General features: G+C 34.9%; 1 protein-coding gene across 1 annotated transcript in view; it reads right to left on the reverse strand.

Annotated features, from left to right (window-relative positions):
• Window positions 1-2,648: 2,648 nt before the first annotated feature.
• Window positions 2,649-21,166, reverse strand: part of LOC136974889 (protein artemis-like) — a 35,747-nt gene continuing 17,229 nt past the window's right edge. The window contains exons 4-11 of the mRNA XM_067269860.1: window positions 13,561-13,608; window positions 10,623-10,678; window positions 10,446-10,550; window positions 7,232-7,442; window positions 6,995-7,159; window positions 6,717-6,923; window positions 4,282-4,387; window positions 2,649-3,169 (exon numbers count right to left, since the gene is read on the reverse strand). Of these exons, the coding sequence (XP_067125961.1) occupies window positions 2,823-3,169; window positions 4,282-4,387; window positions 6,717-6,923; window positions 6,995-7,159; window positions 7,232-7,442; window positions 10,446-10,550; window positions 10,623-10,678; window positions 13,561-13,608 (1,245 nt within the window). The 3' untranslated portion in view covers window positions 2,649-2,822. The remainder of the gene's footprint in view (window positions 3,170-4,281; window positions 4,388-6,716; window positions 6,924-6,994; window positions 7,160-7,231; window positions 7,443-10,445; window positions 10,551-10,622; window positions 10,679-13,560; window positions 13,609-21,166) is intronic.

The following is a 21,166-nucleotide window of genomic DNA, read 5'->3' on the forward strand; positions in this document are numbered from 1 at the left end:
GTATCGAGATAATCTTTGCCCCTGGTCTGGCCCTTCATTCAAAGGAATTTAAAAAAATCTTTGCAAATAGAATTTTGTTCTGTACAATATCTAACAAAACCCAAGCATTGTGATGTTGCTGAAATATCCGTAGCTTCTGCACGGATATTTCAGTCTTCAATTACGTTATCACAAATATAGTTTGCAGTATCTTCAATATGTCTAACACGGGTAGAATCTGAAAGCTGGATTTTTTTTATTTCCAAAATTATTTAACTTTTGTTACTGAATTTATCAAACAGTACATTGGAAGTGCTTAAAAAACATTCTTTCACAATTTCAGCTTCAGTAAATGGTTTCATATGTTTACCAAGTATGTAACAAATTTCATACGATGCCTTTGTTACAGCTGCATCTTGTGCTATTGCCACAGACATAATATTTTGTCGATGTTGCTATGACTTTTTAAAAAAAGCCAATTTCTCGCATCTTACGAGAGATCCCGGAAGAAAAGTATCATTGAACGATTTGTGTTTAATGTTAAAATGACGAGCAATATCATATTTTTTTTAATATAACACTTTCACGACAGATCAAACAAGTTGCTAAACCGTATTTGTTTCGCACTACAAAACAGTCAGCTTCCCATTCGTCTTGAAACAATCTATTTTCGTCAAACATTTTTCGTTTGTATTTGGAAGACACTCCTGACATGGTTGACAATAATTATAAATTACAGCTTCTCAAATAAAATGGTCGCTAATTCAATGTGATTTATTGTTTACTCAATTATAACTCTTAAGGTACTTCAACAATTACAGTGTCACATGACACAAGCAAAACAAAGTTATGACCCGTTATGACTTACGATTTTAAAATCACGTGTAGGCGCTATGAGTCTCAGTAAATTACTAAGTCTAGCTCTACTTTTACCGTCCCTTGTGGATCGCCGCCTGATGGCTACCACATGTTCACAATGCTCAGACATCTGGCGATGAAAACTTTCTAAGGAAGGAAGGACAAAAGGGACTTAGCGGTGTGGGTGGAACGACTGAATATATTTTTTGCTGCGAAAATTTCAAAATTTATATTTTGACTGCATTATTTACGAATCGCATCCAGGCAACTCACAAAAAGCTAAGTGGCCGCATGTGACTAGTGGGTTGTAGGTTGAGTATGGTGGATCCATACATAACAATAATTCTTGAATTCATTTTAAAAACAGTAAAACAATAAAATATATAAAGTAAAACAAACAAATGTTAAAAAATATCAAGAAAGTAATCATATTTATAAATTTTTAGTGGAAGAAAATTTGAAGATAAAAATTTTTTCAAACTAGAATATGCTTAATATAATCATTTTTGGACTTATCAGGTGTTATAAAATTGTAATTATTTACACTAAGGTTTACTGAAAGGTTATCAACTTATTAATATAGCCATCTTCAGATTTTGAACTAAAATTAAAACTTATTCCGAAATAAAACATTGTTTAAATAACATTTATTTTTTCTGGACTGTTTCTGCTCCGCGGGAACTAAGAAGACCTTTTTGTGGTCTAGGTAAGGCCCACTACTGGGCAACCAGGTGGTGAGGGAGAGAGTCCAACTTATCTGCGACAGATCCCCCCTCAAAAAATTCCTACTGTTGACCACTCGGATTTGATCTCGAGTCCTCCGGAGCAGTAGGCCGACTGTCTTAACAGCCACTGCACTCTAGCTGGCTCAATTAATAACTTGTCCAGTGTATAACTGAAGTAATAAATGCCAGCATAAACTGTATTGGAAGCAAGTAATGATTAAACACAATTGATATTTAATGTTAAAATAGTCATCGATCTTAATTAGTGATTTAAAATTATCAGCCATTTGTTGAGTCTGATAATGTGGAAAATACTCTAGCTTAAAAATATCTCATTATTTGAACAGGTATACATTTAAAATAGGATTTTGTCCTGATGCGCTGGCATCCAATGAGGCATATACAACTGGTTGAAGAAATGTTGCATAGAAAATCATTTATGGTAAAATGATTCTGAATATTAGATGTTATTGTTATGTAAGATACAATAAAATATACAATAATATATGAAAAAATATGCATTCACTCTGAATTGTTATCATGTTTCTATTTATTGCATTGGCTTGCACGTTTTTTGCAAAGTCACAGGTTCTCCTAATTCTTTTCACTAATGCACATGCACATGTTAGAAATGCACTACATAAATAGGATGATGATATAGTTTCTCTTACAAGTCAGTTGATTATTGTGAAAATGATTAGTGTAAATTGGCACAAAATTGTAATTTTATGCCAATTTTCTAATCATTTTCAAAGTCAGATGAGGAGACTAGATAGTCGCATCATGATGGAAGGGATGGGACTAATTTCAATGCTATCAGAAATAGGGTAACAATGCCAATTATAAAATTGTATAAATACATGTGGAACCAGAATGGTTTCAAACATATATATTATATATATATATATAAACACAAAAATCAAACTATGAAGCATAAACTAGGATGAGACAAAATATTTGAAAAATATTTTCAGTATTTACATTACAATCTTTGCAAATACTAAAAAATCTGTGATTTTTTTTCTACCATTCATTAACAATTTAAATATCACGAAGACTTACAATGTTCTTCGGAACTACAGCTTTTAGTACAATATTTTTAAAAAAATATGGTACTGCATTTTTATTTTCTTGTATAAAATGTCATATTGTGTATTATATACAAATAAAAATTTTACAACAAATTAAAAAATATATAACAAATAACAAATATATTGCATAAAATTAGTTTCAAATTCATTAAGTTCAAAATTAAATCAATCATTCCGAATCGGAAGATATAATATACATCCACCTAGGACTACTTTTATCGCTCTCCGAATCGGAGGTATCTATTTTCAACCAATTAGATTTACTTGTTTCTTCTTCTTCGGCCTCTTCAGAATCGGATGAAGTCAGGTACAATAATTTAGAGTCATTCGCCTCGGGAACGTAATTTTCGGAATTATCAATCTTTGGTTTTTTACTTACGTTATGTTGTGAAGCAGAAATCTCTTTATCATTAATTTCTTTATTTAGGGAATTATTTTCTTTATTTAAATTGTCATCGTCCCAAAAAAATTCATTACTGGTATCGTTCTCTTTCACACATCCATCTTCACGAAGAGCTGGAAATTAAATACTGTATATAATATTTATAACATTTTATTCAATGAGTTATAAAATTAAGGCTTTTCAAAGAAAGTTATATTTAATTTACAAAAACAGTTTATTAAGTAATAAAATATTAAGCAATTAAATATAACTGGCTCTTCTGGACAGCCTTATTTATATTATTATTATGGTAACCTTATGATTGTTAACGGTGTACTTGGTATATCTGATACAGAATTTTCTCAAGATGAGATGTGTGTTTAATAACTGCTTATATTTTTAAAGATTTGTACATACATTTTTAAACATTTGTTGTTGAAAGTACATGAAAGTAGTGAAAATGACATAAAATTATACAGTAGACCCCCCCTATAACACGGGTTCATATAACACAGCGAAAAAATTGCGATCGTATTCGTATAACATGCTAAAAGAGACTCGTATAACACAGTAAAACGTCATCGCCGACTCGTGTTGCGACAGGATTGGTCGAATTTGGACCAATAGCGGATATTGTACAAACCGTCGAGTTTAAATGAGCACTGGACCTACTAAAAAACATTTATTATTCAACAGCCATAAAAATAATATTTTTATTAATGTGTCCAAAGTTAAGTTATTTCTCTGTGAAAAATTCGCCGATCAGGAAACATGCACCTGCCGTTCGACGAGCCGCTCCGTGACGAAAACAAGCTTAAGCAATGGCATCGTCAAATGGTGCACACTCGGTAAGTAATCCTACAATTTTTTGTTTATAGCATAGTTTATATGGATTATTCCCAAAAAATTATACGTGACTTGGAAATGTTGAGTCAAATTAGTCTAGAATCGATTAATTTTATGGAAGAAAATCTTTCAAACAGCCGTAGCCCCTAACTGCACACGTGACGGGCTGTGATTGGCTCATGTATTTAAGTGACTCGTACAACACAGATTCATATAACACGGAACGTATCTACCGTGTTATAGGGGGGGGTCTACTGTATTTTACAAATCTTTTAGTCATTCTTTTCAAAAAGGAAAAAAATTAAATAATTAATTCAGGAAATAACGAAGTTTAATACATATACAAAAGAGAAAAAATTATTAAACAATTATAAATGTTATGATAAGTTTTGAAAAGTACCTTCAGTATAGTTTGATTTCTTTAGTAATCCTAAAAATATATTTTTCTCATTCTTCTCTTCTTGCATTTTATTACCATGCTGAAGACACGACAATAATCTAAGCAACTGAAAACAAAAAACTACAAGTAACTGGCAATTTATTAAGGCAAACTATGTTATTGGTAATTTTTATATGAAAAATTAGAAAATTCAGCGCAAGATTCTTCCACCATTCTTCCTAAACATCATGCTCTATAGGAGACGACATAAGTATATAGACGATACTTTCATCATGTGGAAGACAGTACCTGACATCTAGGCTTTCGTGCAAGCCGTTAATGATAACCCATATGGCTTAATAGTAGACATTGAGTGATCTAGCATCACTGAAGTCCATTTTTTGGACATAAACATTAAAGTGGAAGGATCCACCATCCTCACGTCATTATACCACAAACTGTATGCTGCCTCTACATACATACTGGTGGGTTCATGCAACCCATTCTCATACAAGGCTGCAGCCTTTAATACTCTGGTTAGAAGGGCATTTTCCCACTCATCCACTTCATAAGCCTAGCCACAGAGTTAACTTACATTAAGAAGATAGCAGCCAGACACGGGTATCCTACTCTAACACACCATCTGAGGACCAGAACCGATCCGGAAGATCGTACACGTGTCCCAGTCATGTTTAACCAATATGTTAAAGCAGTGTACGTGGAGATCGCCGGCAAGCATCAAATGCAAATAGCATATAGGAGATGTCCTACAATCTTCGACATCCTCAGAAACGGAAAGGAGGACCCTCCAGATAGTAACAGGCTTCCCGGTGTGTACTCCATCCCACTCAAATTAACTTTTTGTTTGATGATCCTATATCTTTCTAATATAGAATTTTTCAAATAGTCAATTCCGGAACTGCATTGTAATTCTTAATTTACCAAGTTTTCTACATGAACAAATTACTCCAAAACAATGCTTGCCTTTTCAGCATTTTTATTTCATAAACTTTTGTTTAATAGCTAAAGATCTAATATGACGATTTTAGTCTCTGTAATCCAAATTCTTGGTAGACAAATCTCACTTGCTGTGAGATTTGTCTACCAAGAATTTGGATTACAGAGACTAAAATCGTCATATTAGCTAATATACAGCAAACCATTTATATATATATATTTTTTTTTTAGCTAAAGATCTGTTTTTGCATCATTTTATCTCCTCTTCAGTATGAAATTTTACATTGTATCTACCAGTTTTGACCAGGTATCTTTCCAATAAGATAATCATAAAAGGATATCTTGCAAAAACTGATAGAGACAATGAAAGAAAAAGTTAAAGAAAAGAAGACAAAGGGATAAAATATTCCTGAAACACATCTATGGTACATGACAAGACAAGCACTGTTTTAGATTTATTATAGGAAACTCAGTATAAAAATTTTATTATTATTAAATTTTATAAAGGGCAAAAATTTATATAAAATGCCAAGAATTTTCATATACTTCTATCATAAAAGAATATATATTTTTTTCTTGTTTCTAACAGAGACTGTGTATGAAATCATGATATAATCATTTCTTTTTGAAAAAAAACAAGTACAGTAGAGCGTCGTTTATCCGAATCAGTTGGGGAGTGGGGTTGTTTGGATAACTGATTTTTCGGATAACCGATTATGTACGAAAAAATATATTAACCTATCGGATGTTGAAATTTTTCTCCGTTGCGTGTCGCTTCGGGTTGAATTTTCGTCGATTTTAAGCCTAACGAAAATTTTTATAATAATAACTGAGGCTATTGTATCGTTAAAAATTATTTCTTTATTTTGTACAAACAAAATGCATATATTGAAAAATATAAAAACAAAAAAATTATACTTTAGAAGTTAATCTAGTATCAAAAACGTTTGATTCGGCACAACACAGTCTGACTGGAAAGCTTTTGGTTAACTGACGTTTTGGTTGACCAGCTTTCGAATAAATGACACTCTACTGTATTCTAAAATTGAATTTTTTTATTATAAAAATAATATAGAAAACTTTTTTTTAACAACCTAATAAATTTATTATTAAAAATAACATTAGATAAAAGTAAAAAAATTGTCAGTGATATGAAGGCATTTTACCGAATACTTTTATAGAGATGTTTGCCATATCGTTTATCATCCACATCAATAACTGCTAAAGATATTTAAAGTGAAACTCAAAAATGTTTACACCTGTTAGCTGGAATAGAAAACTTCTCTCTTGAACTAAAAGGTGTTGCAGTTTAATGACAAGACAATACAAAAATATTACATTTTTGTATTGTCTTGTCATTAAACTTCAAAACAGAAGAAATCCAAGAGTTATTATGTAAAGGTGTTGCATTTTATCATTTTCTCTTGGCAGTCCAAACGGTAAACATGTTTCCGGTACACCCTGTATATTATTGTTGATTATTTAAATAAAATATTTACCTCATTTTCTGAATATCCAAAAGGAATTGCAATAGGGGAAATAAATTCAGGTCTCAAATATGAGATAATATCTTTTATCTCCGATAATGAAGAATGCTGGGAATAACAGACACGATAGCAATTACCGCCCACTTTTTCAATTATGTTCGATATGCACACGTGTTGAGCAAACCACATTACACTAAGTTTGACACGCAATACATTTTTCTGAAATAAAATATATTGATATATTCTTAAAAAAATAACATTTATATCGTTAAAAGTAAATTTTTACTTACTTTTAAATATTTATTAAAATGATATTTACATCTTACAAAATCATTTGAATCTCTGTTAAAAACCGTGCAAGCGTGAATTCTCGACTTTCTCGGATCACAAGTAACCGCATTCAAAATCTCACTTATTTGTTCGTATTTTCTCATCTTTGAATCGTCTATATGAATCTATTGATGAAGAAGTAGAGAATAAAATAATCTTTTTAAGTATGAATTTATACAAAGATTATTAAAACTTACTTTTGTATGAAACTTTTTTGCTAATTCCACAAATATATATTCGTATCCGTAGTGAGCGGGACAAAACAAATACACGACATGCTCCTTTTCAACTAACCACGGTTCAATCAATGTAATTAGGGCAGTCAAGCTTTCTTGTCTTGTAGGGAAATACATGGCTTCAGGTGCACAAAATGTACAATCAAGATATAAACTGCTTATAACCTTTACTCTAATGAATAAATGAAGAAACAAATGTAATTAATTTTATTTTATTTATTTAAATTCATTCTTAGATTCATATATAATAAATATTCATAACAGAATTTTTCCCCTCTATAATTTGAATATTTTATAGTTTCTGATAATTATTGAAGTAAAGAAACAGTTGTTATGTCTTGCCCTATGAGGGGAATTTGGAGAGCAATGGGACCCAATATAACTGGGACTGCTCATGAAAAATTCCTGGGGACTCATCCAGGTTCAATTCCAAGTCTCTCAGAGTAGTACACCAATGCCTTAACCACTTAGGCCAGGGATGGCAAACCTATGGCATGCATACCCAAAGAGGCACGTATAGAAAAATCTGGCACGTAACGTATCATATGATTTCGATTGATCATCTGTCTTTTTCAATAAACTTTTTGTACATTTATTCTAATTAAAGCATATTCATTTAATTTCTTTAAATATTGTTATTCAAAGTCTAAAACTTTGGCGCACACAAACATCTTTAAAGCTAAGTATACTTACTATATGGCATGCAGGCTCAGAAAGGTTTGCCACCCCTGACCTAGGCTATCAACTGTCTATTATTTATTCAGTACAGTTTACAAATACAGTTTTATTTCCTTTTGTCGAAATCATGACTTTATTTTTAGTTTTGCTTTTTTTCCACAATGAAGTGATAATTTAAGACAGGGACGGGCAACCTTTTTCTATGCAAGGGCCGCATTTTAAAACTTTTGAACTGACGCGGGCCGCATACAAGAGAAAAGAAAAAGAAAAATGCCGGTAAATCACAATTATTTATTCATATGTAATTATAAATTAGCATATGTATACTTAATTTAGCTTCTGGAACTGATGTAAACGTAATATATCCGAAATATTTGGTTAAATATTCGTCACTGCTAGTTTTAAATTAGATTCAATGTGTTTGTTAAGCGGTTTCTTGTTTTAATTTTTACTAAATTCATCGTGGAAAAACTATTCACATACACAAGTTGTAGAAAATAACGTTTGAATTTTTGCTGCATACTTCGTTAAGCTGGGAAATTGATATATTTATTCATATTTTATGTGACATGGGCTGCCGGTTGCCCATTTCTGATTTAAGACATCATTCTAGCCACATCCCTTTATTCTACTGGAAGAAGGTTGTTAAAAACAACTGAAAATATTTTAGTTATTAAATTTTTGCTGCTTCTTCAAGTTTATTTGAACGTGCTTATCGTTTGTCAATATGCATTTTGGGTTTCCACCTCCCTTTTGTTGGCATGATGCACAGTTTACACACTCATTTTGCTTTTTGTTTTTTACATTAAAACTAACCTTCAGTTTGCCAACATCTGTAACAACAGTCTTTTATTTTAATAACTTATAAAAAAGAATATATATAATTTTATGTTAATTCAGTTAATAAAATCCATCTCAAGTCACAGAAGTTTTTGACACTCACACTTTGATATTTGTCGGAAGATTTGGTTTTGTTGAAAGCCAAATTTTATGAATTTTCTTTCACATTTTTCTTTTTAATTCTGATTCTGGATTTTAACGTAATAAATATATGAAATCCAAAACGAAACAGTCAGACATATCCACATTCACTGCCACATTTTTTGCACTTAAATCTCCCGGGTACCATTTTAATTACATGACATTTCTTTCACTCTTTTTAAATTTTTATATTTATTTTTATGTATAATTGGTAGTAATATTTAATATTTATAAAAACAAAATTGATGTGAATTATCTCATAGGAAATGTGTGAAGTAACTTTTCTTTTGCAGATACCAACTACGAGATAATTTGGGAAAGAAATATAATTTTTTATTTTTTAATGTTTTTCAATACTTATTCAAAAAAATTTACACACAAAATTGATTTGTCATTCATATTCAAGGCACAAATTAGCCACATTCGTAATATATTTACTATGAAAATATTCATATCTGACAATCAAAAGAGAATATCAAACACATATTGCATTTTAAAATACTTTATAGTTTGTTCTATAATGCCCAATCAATGTGTCATTCTTATTCCCAACGCCTGCTAGTCAGTTATAACTACAGGAAAAGTCATACAAGGCAAAACTTGCAGGACAATATTATACAAGTTATCTTGTAGATGGCAGCAGCTGTTAAATTGTTAACTATAAGACAATTTGTTGTTGGCAGTCAATGTGTTAGAGAGAATTTGCTAAAGGAATGGAAAATACTGTATAAATAAAATGTGATAGAAAAATATGAAACAATTTCAAAGAAAATTACTTGAAAGAAACTTGCAGAAGACTAATTTAATTTTTAAAAAACAAATACAGTGGACCCCCGATATAACGCACATGTCGGGCGGGAAACAACACCCGCGTTATAAGGTGAACCACGTTATACCGAGTGGTGCGGTGTAATGCAGTTTCCCTCTTTACTTTAGCAATAATGTCAAGCTTTTCTTTCACACTGTAAGCTTTTCTTTTACTCATCATGCATATAATAATTAAACACTATTCAAACTACATTCAGGAACTCAATGCATACACAATTATTCAATACGCAGTAACAATAAAATGCGCTACTCACTAACGCCGCACGAACCTGTATAAATGTGTTTGAGCTTATCGCATCGTGAACATTACCTGCACTATAACCGAGTGCGCGGTATAGTGAGCAGCACTATAATGAAGGTCCACTGTATTTCAAATTTCTAATAATTTGAACTTTCTAAATTCCCTCTGGTATTCAAATTAAAAAGATTTAAAAGCATTTTATTTTTACCTCTTAAATTTATGAAACTACAAAGTATAGAAATTTTTATAAGAAAATGTTTAACCACTATTAAAACTGAAAGACTTAACTTCTTATTAAAACTCTTACAAAATATTAATTTTTAAATAATTATATTTAAAATATCAATTAAATAAACGATGACAAATGCATAATTAACATCATTTAAATAATTTTGAAAGTAATTATGCTATATGTCTAAAATTAAATTCTAAATAAAACTGGCTTACTTTTCAATAGAAGAATGAAGTAATTTAAATTTCCTTATATCCTTTATGGTGAGACGGAAATCTCCTGTGTATAATACATTTCCGTTGCACCCTTCAATTAAAAACCTAAAGAATATAATAATTAAATAATTATCTGAATTAACAGTTAAAATATAAACGTACACAAAAGATACTTACATTGCTGAACCAGGACAATGTCCAGCAGGAAAAATTGTCACAACTATCTTTTGATCCTATAATTAAAGTAAAAGTTAATTTTTAAATCTCAGTAAATGAACTCAATTTGAAATATTTAATTTTATCTAAATTTAGCATAATTAATTTTTCATTAATGTATCACAGTAAAACCAATTTACATATTTTGCATTGATTGTTAGTTATTTTAACAGAGATGGAAAGATGGAATGTGGCAAGGACTCTTCTATTATCTTGAGAGATTTATGTTGAAGCTAACTATAACCCTTCTTAATATTTATCAATAATTTAGGTTGTGATATGATCAATACTCCAACTGAATACAAGCAAAAAATGGCTTTCAGATCAGGAAGCATGAAACAAAAAGTTGAATGTCTTTGGAGCCACACTTGGAACTTAGAACCTTTAAGCATAACGTACGAGGCATGTTTTTGAAGTAAGTACCATTTTGACATTAAAAAGCACAAATGCAATATTTTTAATAATTTTATTCTTACATAAAAGCCTGTACCTTAATCTACTTTTCAACATAATTTCCTCTAATATTAAGGCACTTTTCATATCATACAACCAGCTTCTGAATTCCATCCTCATAAAAACCTGCTGTCTGATTTGCTAACCAGTGCAGCATGGTGTTTTGACCATGTGCAGTGCAACATCATCGTCATAGCACTGACAGCCTAGATGCCTTTTCAGATGGAGGAATAAGTGGTAGTCACTAGGTGCTATACAGAGGGTGATCAAGTTGTTCCCAGCCATGTGATGTGATAAGGTCTCGGGTTCATTGCGCCACGTGTGGATGGGCATAGTCATGAAACAAAACAATCCCCTTACTAAGCTTGCCAAGCCTTTTGTTTTGGATGATAAAATCGTAGAGAGTCTGTTTTCTCAAACTTTTGCATCAACTTTCTGCACCAAGTCTTGAGTAATGACAGATGACCTACTACGCTCCTCATCATGACCATTAGTACGATCATCTTTAAATGCTCTAATCCATTTTCTTACCATTCCATCACTAATAATGTTTTTTTATACATCTCACTAAATTGCCAATGAATATCAGCTGCTTTCATGTCTTTTGTATTAAAAAAAACAAATCATTGTGCATAATTCACAATTGGCAGGATTTTCAATTGTCTGAGGCATTTTAAACACACACAAACAAACGTAAATGAACAAATGCTTCCGTAATGGCGTCTGTGGCTAGCCAACAGATGTAGGTACTCAGCTCACATTCACAGAACACCAACCGCAGCACTGCAGTGGCCCATTTTAAAATGGTACTTACTTAAAAAACACGTCACATATATTCCTAATTCTTATATAAAAATTGTAGAATTACTTTGGATTTATATGAGGACTTGATCATAAAATAGTTAAGACAGTAATAAATTTGTTGCAGCTAAAAATGCAATTTCTAGACCGTAACATGAGAGAAGTCTCTATATGAGAAGACTTATGATATGTCCCTAATGTTTTCATCCAAATGGATGTGTATAAGATGGAGCCACCAACATTGACAGTGGAGCTCAGAAGATTGGACATGTTCTTTACACATGAAGTCATGGCACAGTTTAAATATGAGAGTATGATTCACAACATACTGTCAACTAAGGACACACAACAACCCATTAAATATTTGGGCAAGATCATTTTGATATTTTGTTTTTCTGATCGTACTGTGCAAATGTACAATATGTACACTGTTTAATATGTTTCCATTAAAATTTGTATCAATTTTTGGGAAAAAAACAGTAATTCAAAAATTCAAGCTCTCTGTAGAACTGCCACAAATTTTCAAAATTGAAAGCCAAAAAATTGCTGTATTAAATCGGGCTATATTACCACTATTATTAATAATTAAATACTGGCAATTTTGTAAGACCAACAGTTGTATTAAAGCCAAACAATGGCTTTAATACAACTATTGTCTTAGAGATATTTATATATTCAAAAATTCAGCAACTAGGGCAAAATTTGGCACCGATGTTCCTTTAATATGCATATTACATATGTTTTCTAATCAATTTTGGAGTTAAGAAGCAAAATAAAACAATTTTATTTCAATTACAGTTGTGATTACAAATGTGGAATGTGGAACTGCTGATAGGGCTCTTATACCCTTCCAGCTACATGCTCTAGAAACTGCATTTTCTACAAAACATTCTCAATGGCAGAATATGGTTGATTTGCATGAAGTTGCCTCAAATGTTAAATTCTGTCTTTCCCGACACTGTCCTTAGATACTCCGAAAACCAAAAGTCATAATCAAAGAAGATTTTGTGGCTCCTTTTATACACAAACTTTGTTAGGAAACATACAAACTATACAAATAAACAACAACAGCCAACCCGTAACATATAAAGCTACCACCAACCAAAGCCGAAATTATCGGGCTGGAAACGGCCGTCGATGGTTGTAGCTTATGCTTAGATATACTGGAAGGGGAGATCAGACCAAAGGTCCGGGTAGCATAACTGGTAACTTGTCTGCACTGTAAGCAGGAGTTGCGGGTTCGAGTCCCGCTTCAGACCGATTCTTTTCTTCCAGTTCAGTCAAAATTATTTAAATTATTTAATTAAATTATAATTATTAAATTTAGCAAGAGATGGCACCTAACGCCACACTCTAATAGCAAATTATCTTGTAATTTATAATTAATATAGCCGTTTCCAGCCCGATAATTTCAGCTATGGTTGGTGGTAGCTTCATACAAACTATGCACATTAAGAAAGCAACAGTACCAAAATTAAAATTTGAATTAAAATTTTTACCTTAAAATCAAAATCATATACTCAGGACAGGACATAACCAAATTTGGTTAAGATTTTACTTAAGAATTTTGGTTAAGAACTTATTAAATAAATGCATTATGGTTTGATGACTATAATTATAAATTTCTAAAAGCATTTGTACATACCGTATTTGGAACAGAAATTGTTATTGCACTTTTAACTGGAATAGTTTCCTTAAAAATAAAAACAGAAAAAAGATTAAGAAAAGATATTATTTTTATTCAGTAACATAAAAAAAGAATATCCAACTAACTAAAATAACAAAAATTAAAATAAAAAGTAAACATATTATAATATAAAATTGAATGTATATACATAGTTGAGCAATGAAAGGATTGTACATGTTCTTTTGTTACTATAATAATCTCTATTAAAATCAATTAAAGCTTAAATAAGAACTTTTTACTGTTTTCAAAATTCTTAATGTTTATTAATTATACAGGGTCTTCCAGGAAATGAATAGCAATGAATGCTACCATTTTAAATCACTGTAATTATATAAATTATTATTCAATAAATATGCAATTTACAATACACTGAGAGTGTCCAAGTTTCATCTCCCATCTTCATTCAGATCGTCTTATTGTCTACACCTCTAAGAAGTGCCATAAATAAAAATGGTGACTCCGTGCAGAGAGCATTTTGTGTTTTGTGAAGGTATATATCTATCCTAGAAAGTCGGAATAACTCATCAATGTGCAACGTGAGTTATCTGCAGGGGCTAAAGGAGATGCAGAATCATGGTTGCTTTGGAAGAAATGACAATGGATATACTGTTAAAAGTGTAGAAAGAATTTGAGTATCATGTAGTGCTACGCGACTATGTATTATTATTATTATTATTTTATTTTCTCGGTTTCCTTTTTTGTATGTATCGGGTTTTCTTGGTTTGTACCATGTCGCGTGGATTTTTGTCATGATGTCACCATAGTACGTGAAAAACTTTCTGATTGGTCCAGAGTGGGACAGTAAATGAAGCGGACTTCCGGAGAGCGGGAAGTATAAATTGAGGAACTTCATGTTTTAGGACACTTTTTGGTTTTTGGTTGCAGTGTTCTGGCCACGTGTGGACACGAGATCGAGGCGCCAAGTGCGGGAGGTCCGAGAACGGAAGGAAGACGAGATTGGAAAATCCGTTCGCATCCAACTGAGGACAACGTAACAGTGGAATACAACTTAGTCAAGAGATAAACGACTGGTGGAGGACTCATCCAAACAGATTAGTTTTTGTTTCAATTATCTGTATGTGGTGTAAAATTGTCGTGAGTAATTTTAGTTTGTAAGTTTTCTTTTTCTCTTTGTTACGCGCCATATTTTTCCACTTGTCATTAAACTTCCCGAAACCCGAAGGAGGAAAGAGAGGAAGCGTGTAAACGTGTGTGGCAATTGATTATATACTCGTATATCACGTGCCTCTTGTCAATTTTGTGATAGTCCGCGTTGTATGTAATTATTGCTATTATATTAAAACTGAATTAATTTAAATGACAAATACTTGTTAAGCCGACTTGTTCGTTTTTTTTTTTCTTGTCTAGCCCTGCAGACCTCGTTCTACTGGGGCATTTACAATCGGTTGAATATATGCTACATTGAGCAATTGTAATGAGCAAATATAAAATTTTAATAGTTTTCCAATGTTTTAATGTAATGTACATTACAATGTTCTTGAATAATAATTAAACATAATTCCAATAATTTAAAATGATAGCATTCTTTTTGGAAGACCATGTATTTATTTAATTAATTTGCTTCATTAATTATGAATTATTATATAATAGGGTGAAATCGGGGGTGCCTAAAAAGACGCCACCCCTTCGATTGTCACCAATGTGTGAGATCTCGGGGAGGTAAGAGGGAGTCGTACCTCTTTTTCCCGTGACTCACTTGTCAAGGATGGCGGTTACGTCGACGGCGCGTTACGCGTTACGCGAGTGGAGGAGGAGGACGGATGGGGTCGACGATAAGGCGAAGCCGACAGTCAAGAAAGACACCATTTTATAACAAAAACAAGATTTAATACAAGCTAAACGAACTAAAGTACACTTCTACCCTCGTATACAAAAAGGGGCCGGAGAGAGAGAGTTTACAATTATTTTTCATACCTCTTAACAAGTCCGTAATAGACGGAATCCGGAAAAAAAGTTGTAGACTGTCGTAGACGGGCACTCAAAACTGTAGAATTCTTTAGAACTTTAGAAAACATCTTTAAGTTCCGTAATAGACGGAGTCCGGCGAATGGAGTCGTAGAAGCTTTTTGTGGGTCCGGAGGATGCCGCAGTGTACTGTACGTCGTACTCGAAAGACGATCGGAGAGCCCCTTAGGGGGGGAAGGAAGCGTCTTTTATAAGTTTTTGATGGGAAAACCTGTCACGTGATCGAAAACGAATCGCTATTAGGGCCATAGGTGTTCCCGGGATATTAAATAAACGACTAGTTCGGACGCTAACTATAAACCATCGTGCAAGATGATCTACCTGCTCCGAAGGAATAACGGTTTGTTGATAGTTAGGGGACAATCGTTGCCATTCGAGGGTCAATAATTTCCCGGGTATGGAATGTTGTTGATTAAGTTGTTTATAACTGGAGTGAACAAATTCAGAAATTTCTAGGTTTTTAACTTCCAGATTTCACATTCACTCCATGCTTTCTTTAAAATCATCACTTAGTTAGTGTGATTTTAAAAGATTTGATTCATAAGCAGGGGGTTAGAGGTATGTTTACAATTTAGATTGATATATTACTCTCTCTCGGAAAGGATTAGGTAATAGGTGACATCATTGCGATAATACATAATATCAAAGTTGTTTACAAAATATATATCCCGACGCGTTTTAGACGCGTGACAATATTTATTACTCGAGGTTAGGAGAGGCGAGCGTCTGGAGTTCTTGGAAGTGGTTGGGTGGGTGGATGACGTCATCGTTGACCTAGGGTCGAGACTGCAGTTCAAAGTTCACATGAGTTGAGACTGTTTGGTGGAATTTCTTTGTTCGCTGGAATTGGGTGGTGTGTAGTACACTATCACCATCTTGGATGCTTGGATATAAATTGTTCTGGATGGGCAAGAATCGTAGGTAAGTTGATAGAGTTGTCCGTCCACGTGGATAAATTAAATTCGGGTGGATAGTTCTTAATTTGGTGAATCGGGTGTAAAGTTGCGTGAGTCAGCCATCTTCGGTAAAGGTGATGAAGACACTGTTCTCGGATTTAAAATAAATGTTAATAATAAGTCATTCTTTTGAGTTATGAATCCTTGAATTCCGGCTAGAGGTATGCAAGGTTACATAAAAAGGTTATTTTACTCTCTCTCTCGTTAACATAAGATTCAATATATATCTAGGTTAGTATGAGAAAAAAAAATCCCGTTAAAGAGAGTTAATCTACAATTCTAGGATACGAACTAAATATTAGAATCGTTCGCGACAAATCTATGAATATAGGTATAAACGTTAGTACGTTAAAATGAGGAATAAAAGGGAAAATGGCGGTGTGGGGATGACCTTGTTAATAGGATTGAACAATAGATTTTTGTTTTCGTGGAGTCGGGTTGCCTCGGGGGTTTTCTTCGTGAGAAGTGCCCGGTGGAGTGCTAGGTACGGGCGGATTTCCGTCTCCGTTGAAGGCGGTTTCTTCGAGTTCCTCTTCCGGCGGAGGTCGGTGACTAGTCGCACGGGTCTTCTTGCATCGTGAGTACTTCTGGCATCGTGAGTAAGTGCGATAACTATAACATAAACAAAGTCCCGTGAGGATAGCGCCTAGACAACCAGCAATAATGGTTATTATTAAAGATGGGTAAGTTATGGGAGATGATTTTGTTGGCTCCCGTAACAGGTGATTTAGGTCGTATTGGACGTTGTTCAAAGAACGGTCTGCTAATCGAATATCGTAGTCCGATGTGAGTTTCGGGAGGTCAGGATCCTTAAGGCGTTTTTGCAGCAACAGGATCTCAGATTTGTTGACGATTTGTTCTAGCTGTGGCACTATTAATTGTTGTGCTATCTCCAATTGTATGGTGGTCTGCATTCGGAACGGCGAAGTAAGGACGAATCCAGGTACATAGCCGGTGCATGCGTTTGGGAGATGGAGTATTCCCGTTTTGTTTAATTTATGAGTAGTGGATGAAAATGGAGATTGTTGATGTCGAGTGGGACATCTAATAGTTAGGGTGAGAGGATTTGGAATAGAATAAATCCATGATCCTAGTTGATCAATCCTCTTAAAAATTGGCGGAAAGTGTGGAACGATTTGGCGGGTACAAAGGTCTTTGACCGTGACTTCGTTGCCACTAAATAGTGCATATTCACAACTTTGTTGAGGGAAACGTCGAATAGGTCCGTCTACGGAACAAATAGGAAAGTGATCCATTTTGCAAATTATTAATTCGTAGTGTTGTAATAACATATAGGACTGTCTGTCCATGGATAAGGCGACTATAGGATAATTAGTCTGGATTTGGACGAATGTATTTAGATCAGGTATGTATGTAGGAAATTTGATAATTTCGTACATATCGAAGTATCCACTAGGGGTGATTAATGGGATCTTAGCAAAGATTCTCAACTTGCCAGGTACTGCTACAGCCAGGGTGGTAATCCACTGGTAGTATTTAAATAGCGTGTCAGGTCTTATAGGTTCGACCATTGCGTAACCTTCCGGAAGCTGTAGTTGAATGTCTCGGAGGGTACGTAACATGATTTCTCGTGATACGAAATAGGTGCTTAGTTGACCTTTTTCTAGTATATCAATCGCTTCTCGTAAGGCTACTAGTTGGAGATGGAACTCTTGAATAGAGAATTCGAGTATCCGACTAATTATTTCAAACGCAAGTTCGTAACTATAGCGATTTAATAACTCTTTAAATGATTCTTGTCGTTTGAATAACACGTAGATTTGGTGTCGATTATTTTTGCTGATATTTAGAGTATCATTCAATAAGGTGGCTTGTGAGCGCAGTAAATGAATAATTCTCTCGTTTTGCTCATTGATGTTAGAGATTTCGACATTTAAGGTCGTAATATCCTCGGAGGTAGCTGTTCCGAAGAGGAATTTTAGAATTTTTCCTCCGCCGTGTATTAAACTTCGGCGTAAAGTGTTTAGGGCTGATAGGTCTCGATATTCCTTATGAAAATCAAGAGAATGAGGTTTTCACAAGGAATGACTCTATGTTAAAGTCCTTTCTATATTACTTTTACTTCTACTCTCGAAGTGCGACTAATGTCCTATCAACATGTTATAAATCGTTTACAGGCTTAAGGAGGAGGATGACCGACTAACGGCAGGAGAAATAAGTCGAGGAATTCGACTGCGAGTGGGTCTCGATAGAACCCAAGGTCGATCAGCAACTGACCCTTGACTGCGACGAGCATAGGGTGGAGTGGTCTCCTGTTCTTCTTCCGTTTCCGGTTCGGAAACTTCGCGTTCGGGCTTGCGGTCATCTCTCTCACTTTCGCTCTCGCTATCCGGTTCTGTCTGTTCTTCCGGTAGCGAAGGGAGTATGGAGGACTGAGTGAAGTCATCCTCAGAGTCGGATAGCTTGCCAGGTAGTGGCGTGGCCGTTAATGGGTTTTCTCCCTGTGATACCATAGGTTGATCGACAGTCGTGTTAGTGTCATCTTGCTGTATTCTAGGTCGCTTTCTTTTCCTATGGGCTGCAATTATTCCTCTTGTGCTCCGGGTTTGTTGATTCCTTTTCCTTTCGGCGGGAGTAACTCGTTCATTTCGGAAGATGTCCGAAGAGCTTTCATTTAGGGTAGTGATCTGAGAGAAGTTTTTCTTCCTGTTACTAGTATCTCTTCGCTTCCTTTTCTTCCTGCGCGGCCGTCGGGAAGTGCAGAAATGAACAGTCCTCTGATTGGGTAAAATCACCTGTGCATTAGCAAAATCTAGTGTTAATTGTAGGGCTTCGATGAAGTCTCGTCCCAATATCCCGTCACACGGGTTTGTGATCTCGGCTCGCACGATGGCACATGGCATGGAAAATTTCTTTCCCCGTAGTTTGAACCTGGGGGTTGCTGTTCCAATAGCGGTGGTTGGCTTCCCTAAAGGATTTCCTAATTTTCGTCTAAGTCCAAACTTTACAGATGCTTTTCCCTTCAATTTGTTTGCTAGGTCATTCGATATGATCGTACATTCTGCTCTAGGATTAATTTGCATCTTCACAGGAATATTATTGACATAAACCAATATAACAGGTTTAGGTCTTGAATAGATTGTCGTTAGTCCTATCCTGCCTTTCCATCTCGTGTCGCTTTCCTCTCCTGATGAATCTGTTTGAGGAGGAGAAAAGGTTCTACCTGAATCAGTATAGCGTCGTTTCCGCTCAACTGTAGGATTTCTTCTAGGTCTATTTGGAGGTCGTTGACCTTTGATTCTCTGAACTTGGCCTCTCCAGCGATTTCGATCCTCTGCTGGAGACTGGGATCTGAATCGAACCCTATCTCTATCATTGTTTGGGTCATTACTGTTATTATATCGGTTCCGGTTCCGATTTTGATTAGGTCGATCGAATCGGCGATTAGGGGCGTTCGACCGATTTTCGTTGCGCTTAAGAGGCGGATTATTATAGGAATTGTTATTGTAGGAGTTAGGAGTATAGCCTCCTCGATGATTCCGGCGAGATATAGGATCTCTAGAGCCGAAACGAGGAGAGTTTCGGATTAGTCCGTCCATTCTAGCCTTTAAGTCCTCCATCGCTGACGTTACTTGCGCTAACTCCTCCTGAGCTGAGGTTTTATCGCTTTCCCTTACTGTTCGCATGATTCCTCTTGGATGCGCGGTGAGACTTTCAATTGTTTCCTCACTGATCGCGGCTTTTAGAGCCTCATCGAATGTCTCAGCCTCACGGCTCATTACGCGCTGCCGGATTCTTATGTCTATTCCGTTCAAAAATTGCGCTTTAAGCCTTTCATCTAACTCCTTCCTCTGAACTCGTTCAATAATCGCGGTCTCAGCGGCAGTCGCGCCAGGCTCCGGCGTAATTTCTATCTCCATCGCCAGTGCTTGGAGTCTAGCAGCATAAGTCTGTACGTCCTCGTCCCTTTTCTGCACGCACGCATAAAATTTAGATAATCGAAAGGAAAATGGCTCCCGTTCAAAACGCGCTATCATCAATCGCTTGAATTCGTCGAAGTCATCCACTTCTTTTATTCTTCGGTCCTTTCGGACGAATTCTCTCGCGATACCCGTAAGTTTTAATTTTGCCACTGCCAGCATCTGGGCCTTGGACCATGCCGCTACCTTAGTAACATCGGCTAACGAATCAAAAAAGTCCGTTACCCGAGGGCCTCCTGCTTCTCCCGAGAATACGGGTAATAGGGGTATTATTCCGCCTAAACCTCCCAATGTAAGGGGATTCGGTGCCGGATTAGGATTTGGGTGGGCTGGCCCAGCCGCATCGCGGGGATCGTCTTCCATTATGTTTTTCGTTAGTTCTTACAACTAGGTCGGAGATTCTAATACGACCCTACTCCTATGATTCCTAATTCAACTCAATTCGACCTCTCTCCCGACTGTGGCTGTTTTTCGCCTTATCGATTTTTCGAGAAAGTCGAGACCCCACTCCTGCAAACCAATATGTGAAATCGGGGGTGCCTAAAAAGACGCCACCCCTTCGATTGTCACCAATGTGTGAGATCTCGGGGAGGTAAGAGGGAGTCGTACCTCTTTTTCCCGTGACTCACTTGTCAAGGATGGCGGTTACGTCGACGGCGCGTTACGCGTTACGCGAGTGGA

The sequence above is a fragment of the Centruroides vittatus genome, unplaced genomic scaffold, assembly GCF_030686945.1.
Source record: "Centruroides vittatus isolate TY-2023 unplaced genomic scaffold, ASM3068694v2 contig_359, whole genome shotgun sequence".
Classification (NCBI taxonomy): domain Eukaryota; kingdom Metazoa; phylum Arthropoda; class Arachnida; order Scorpiones; family Buthidae; genus Centruroides; species Centruroides vittatus.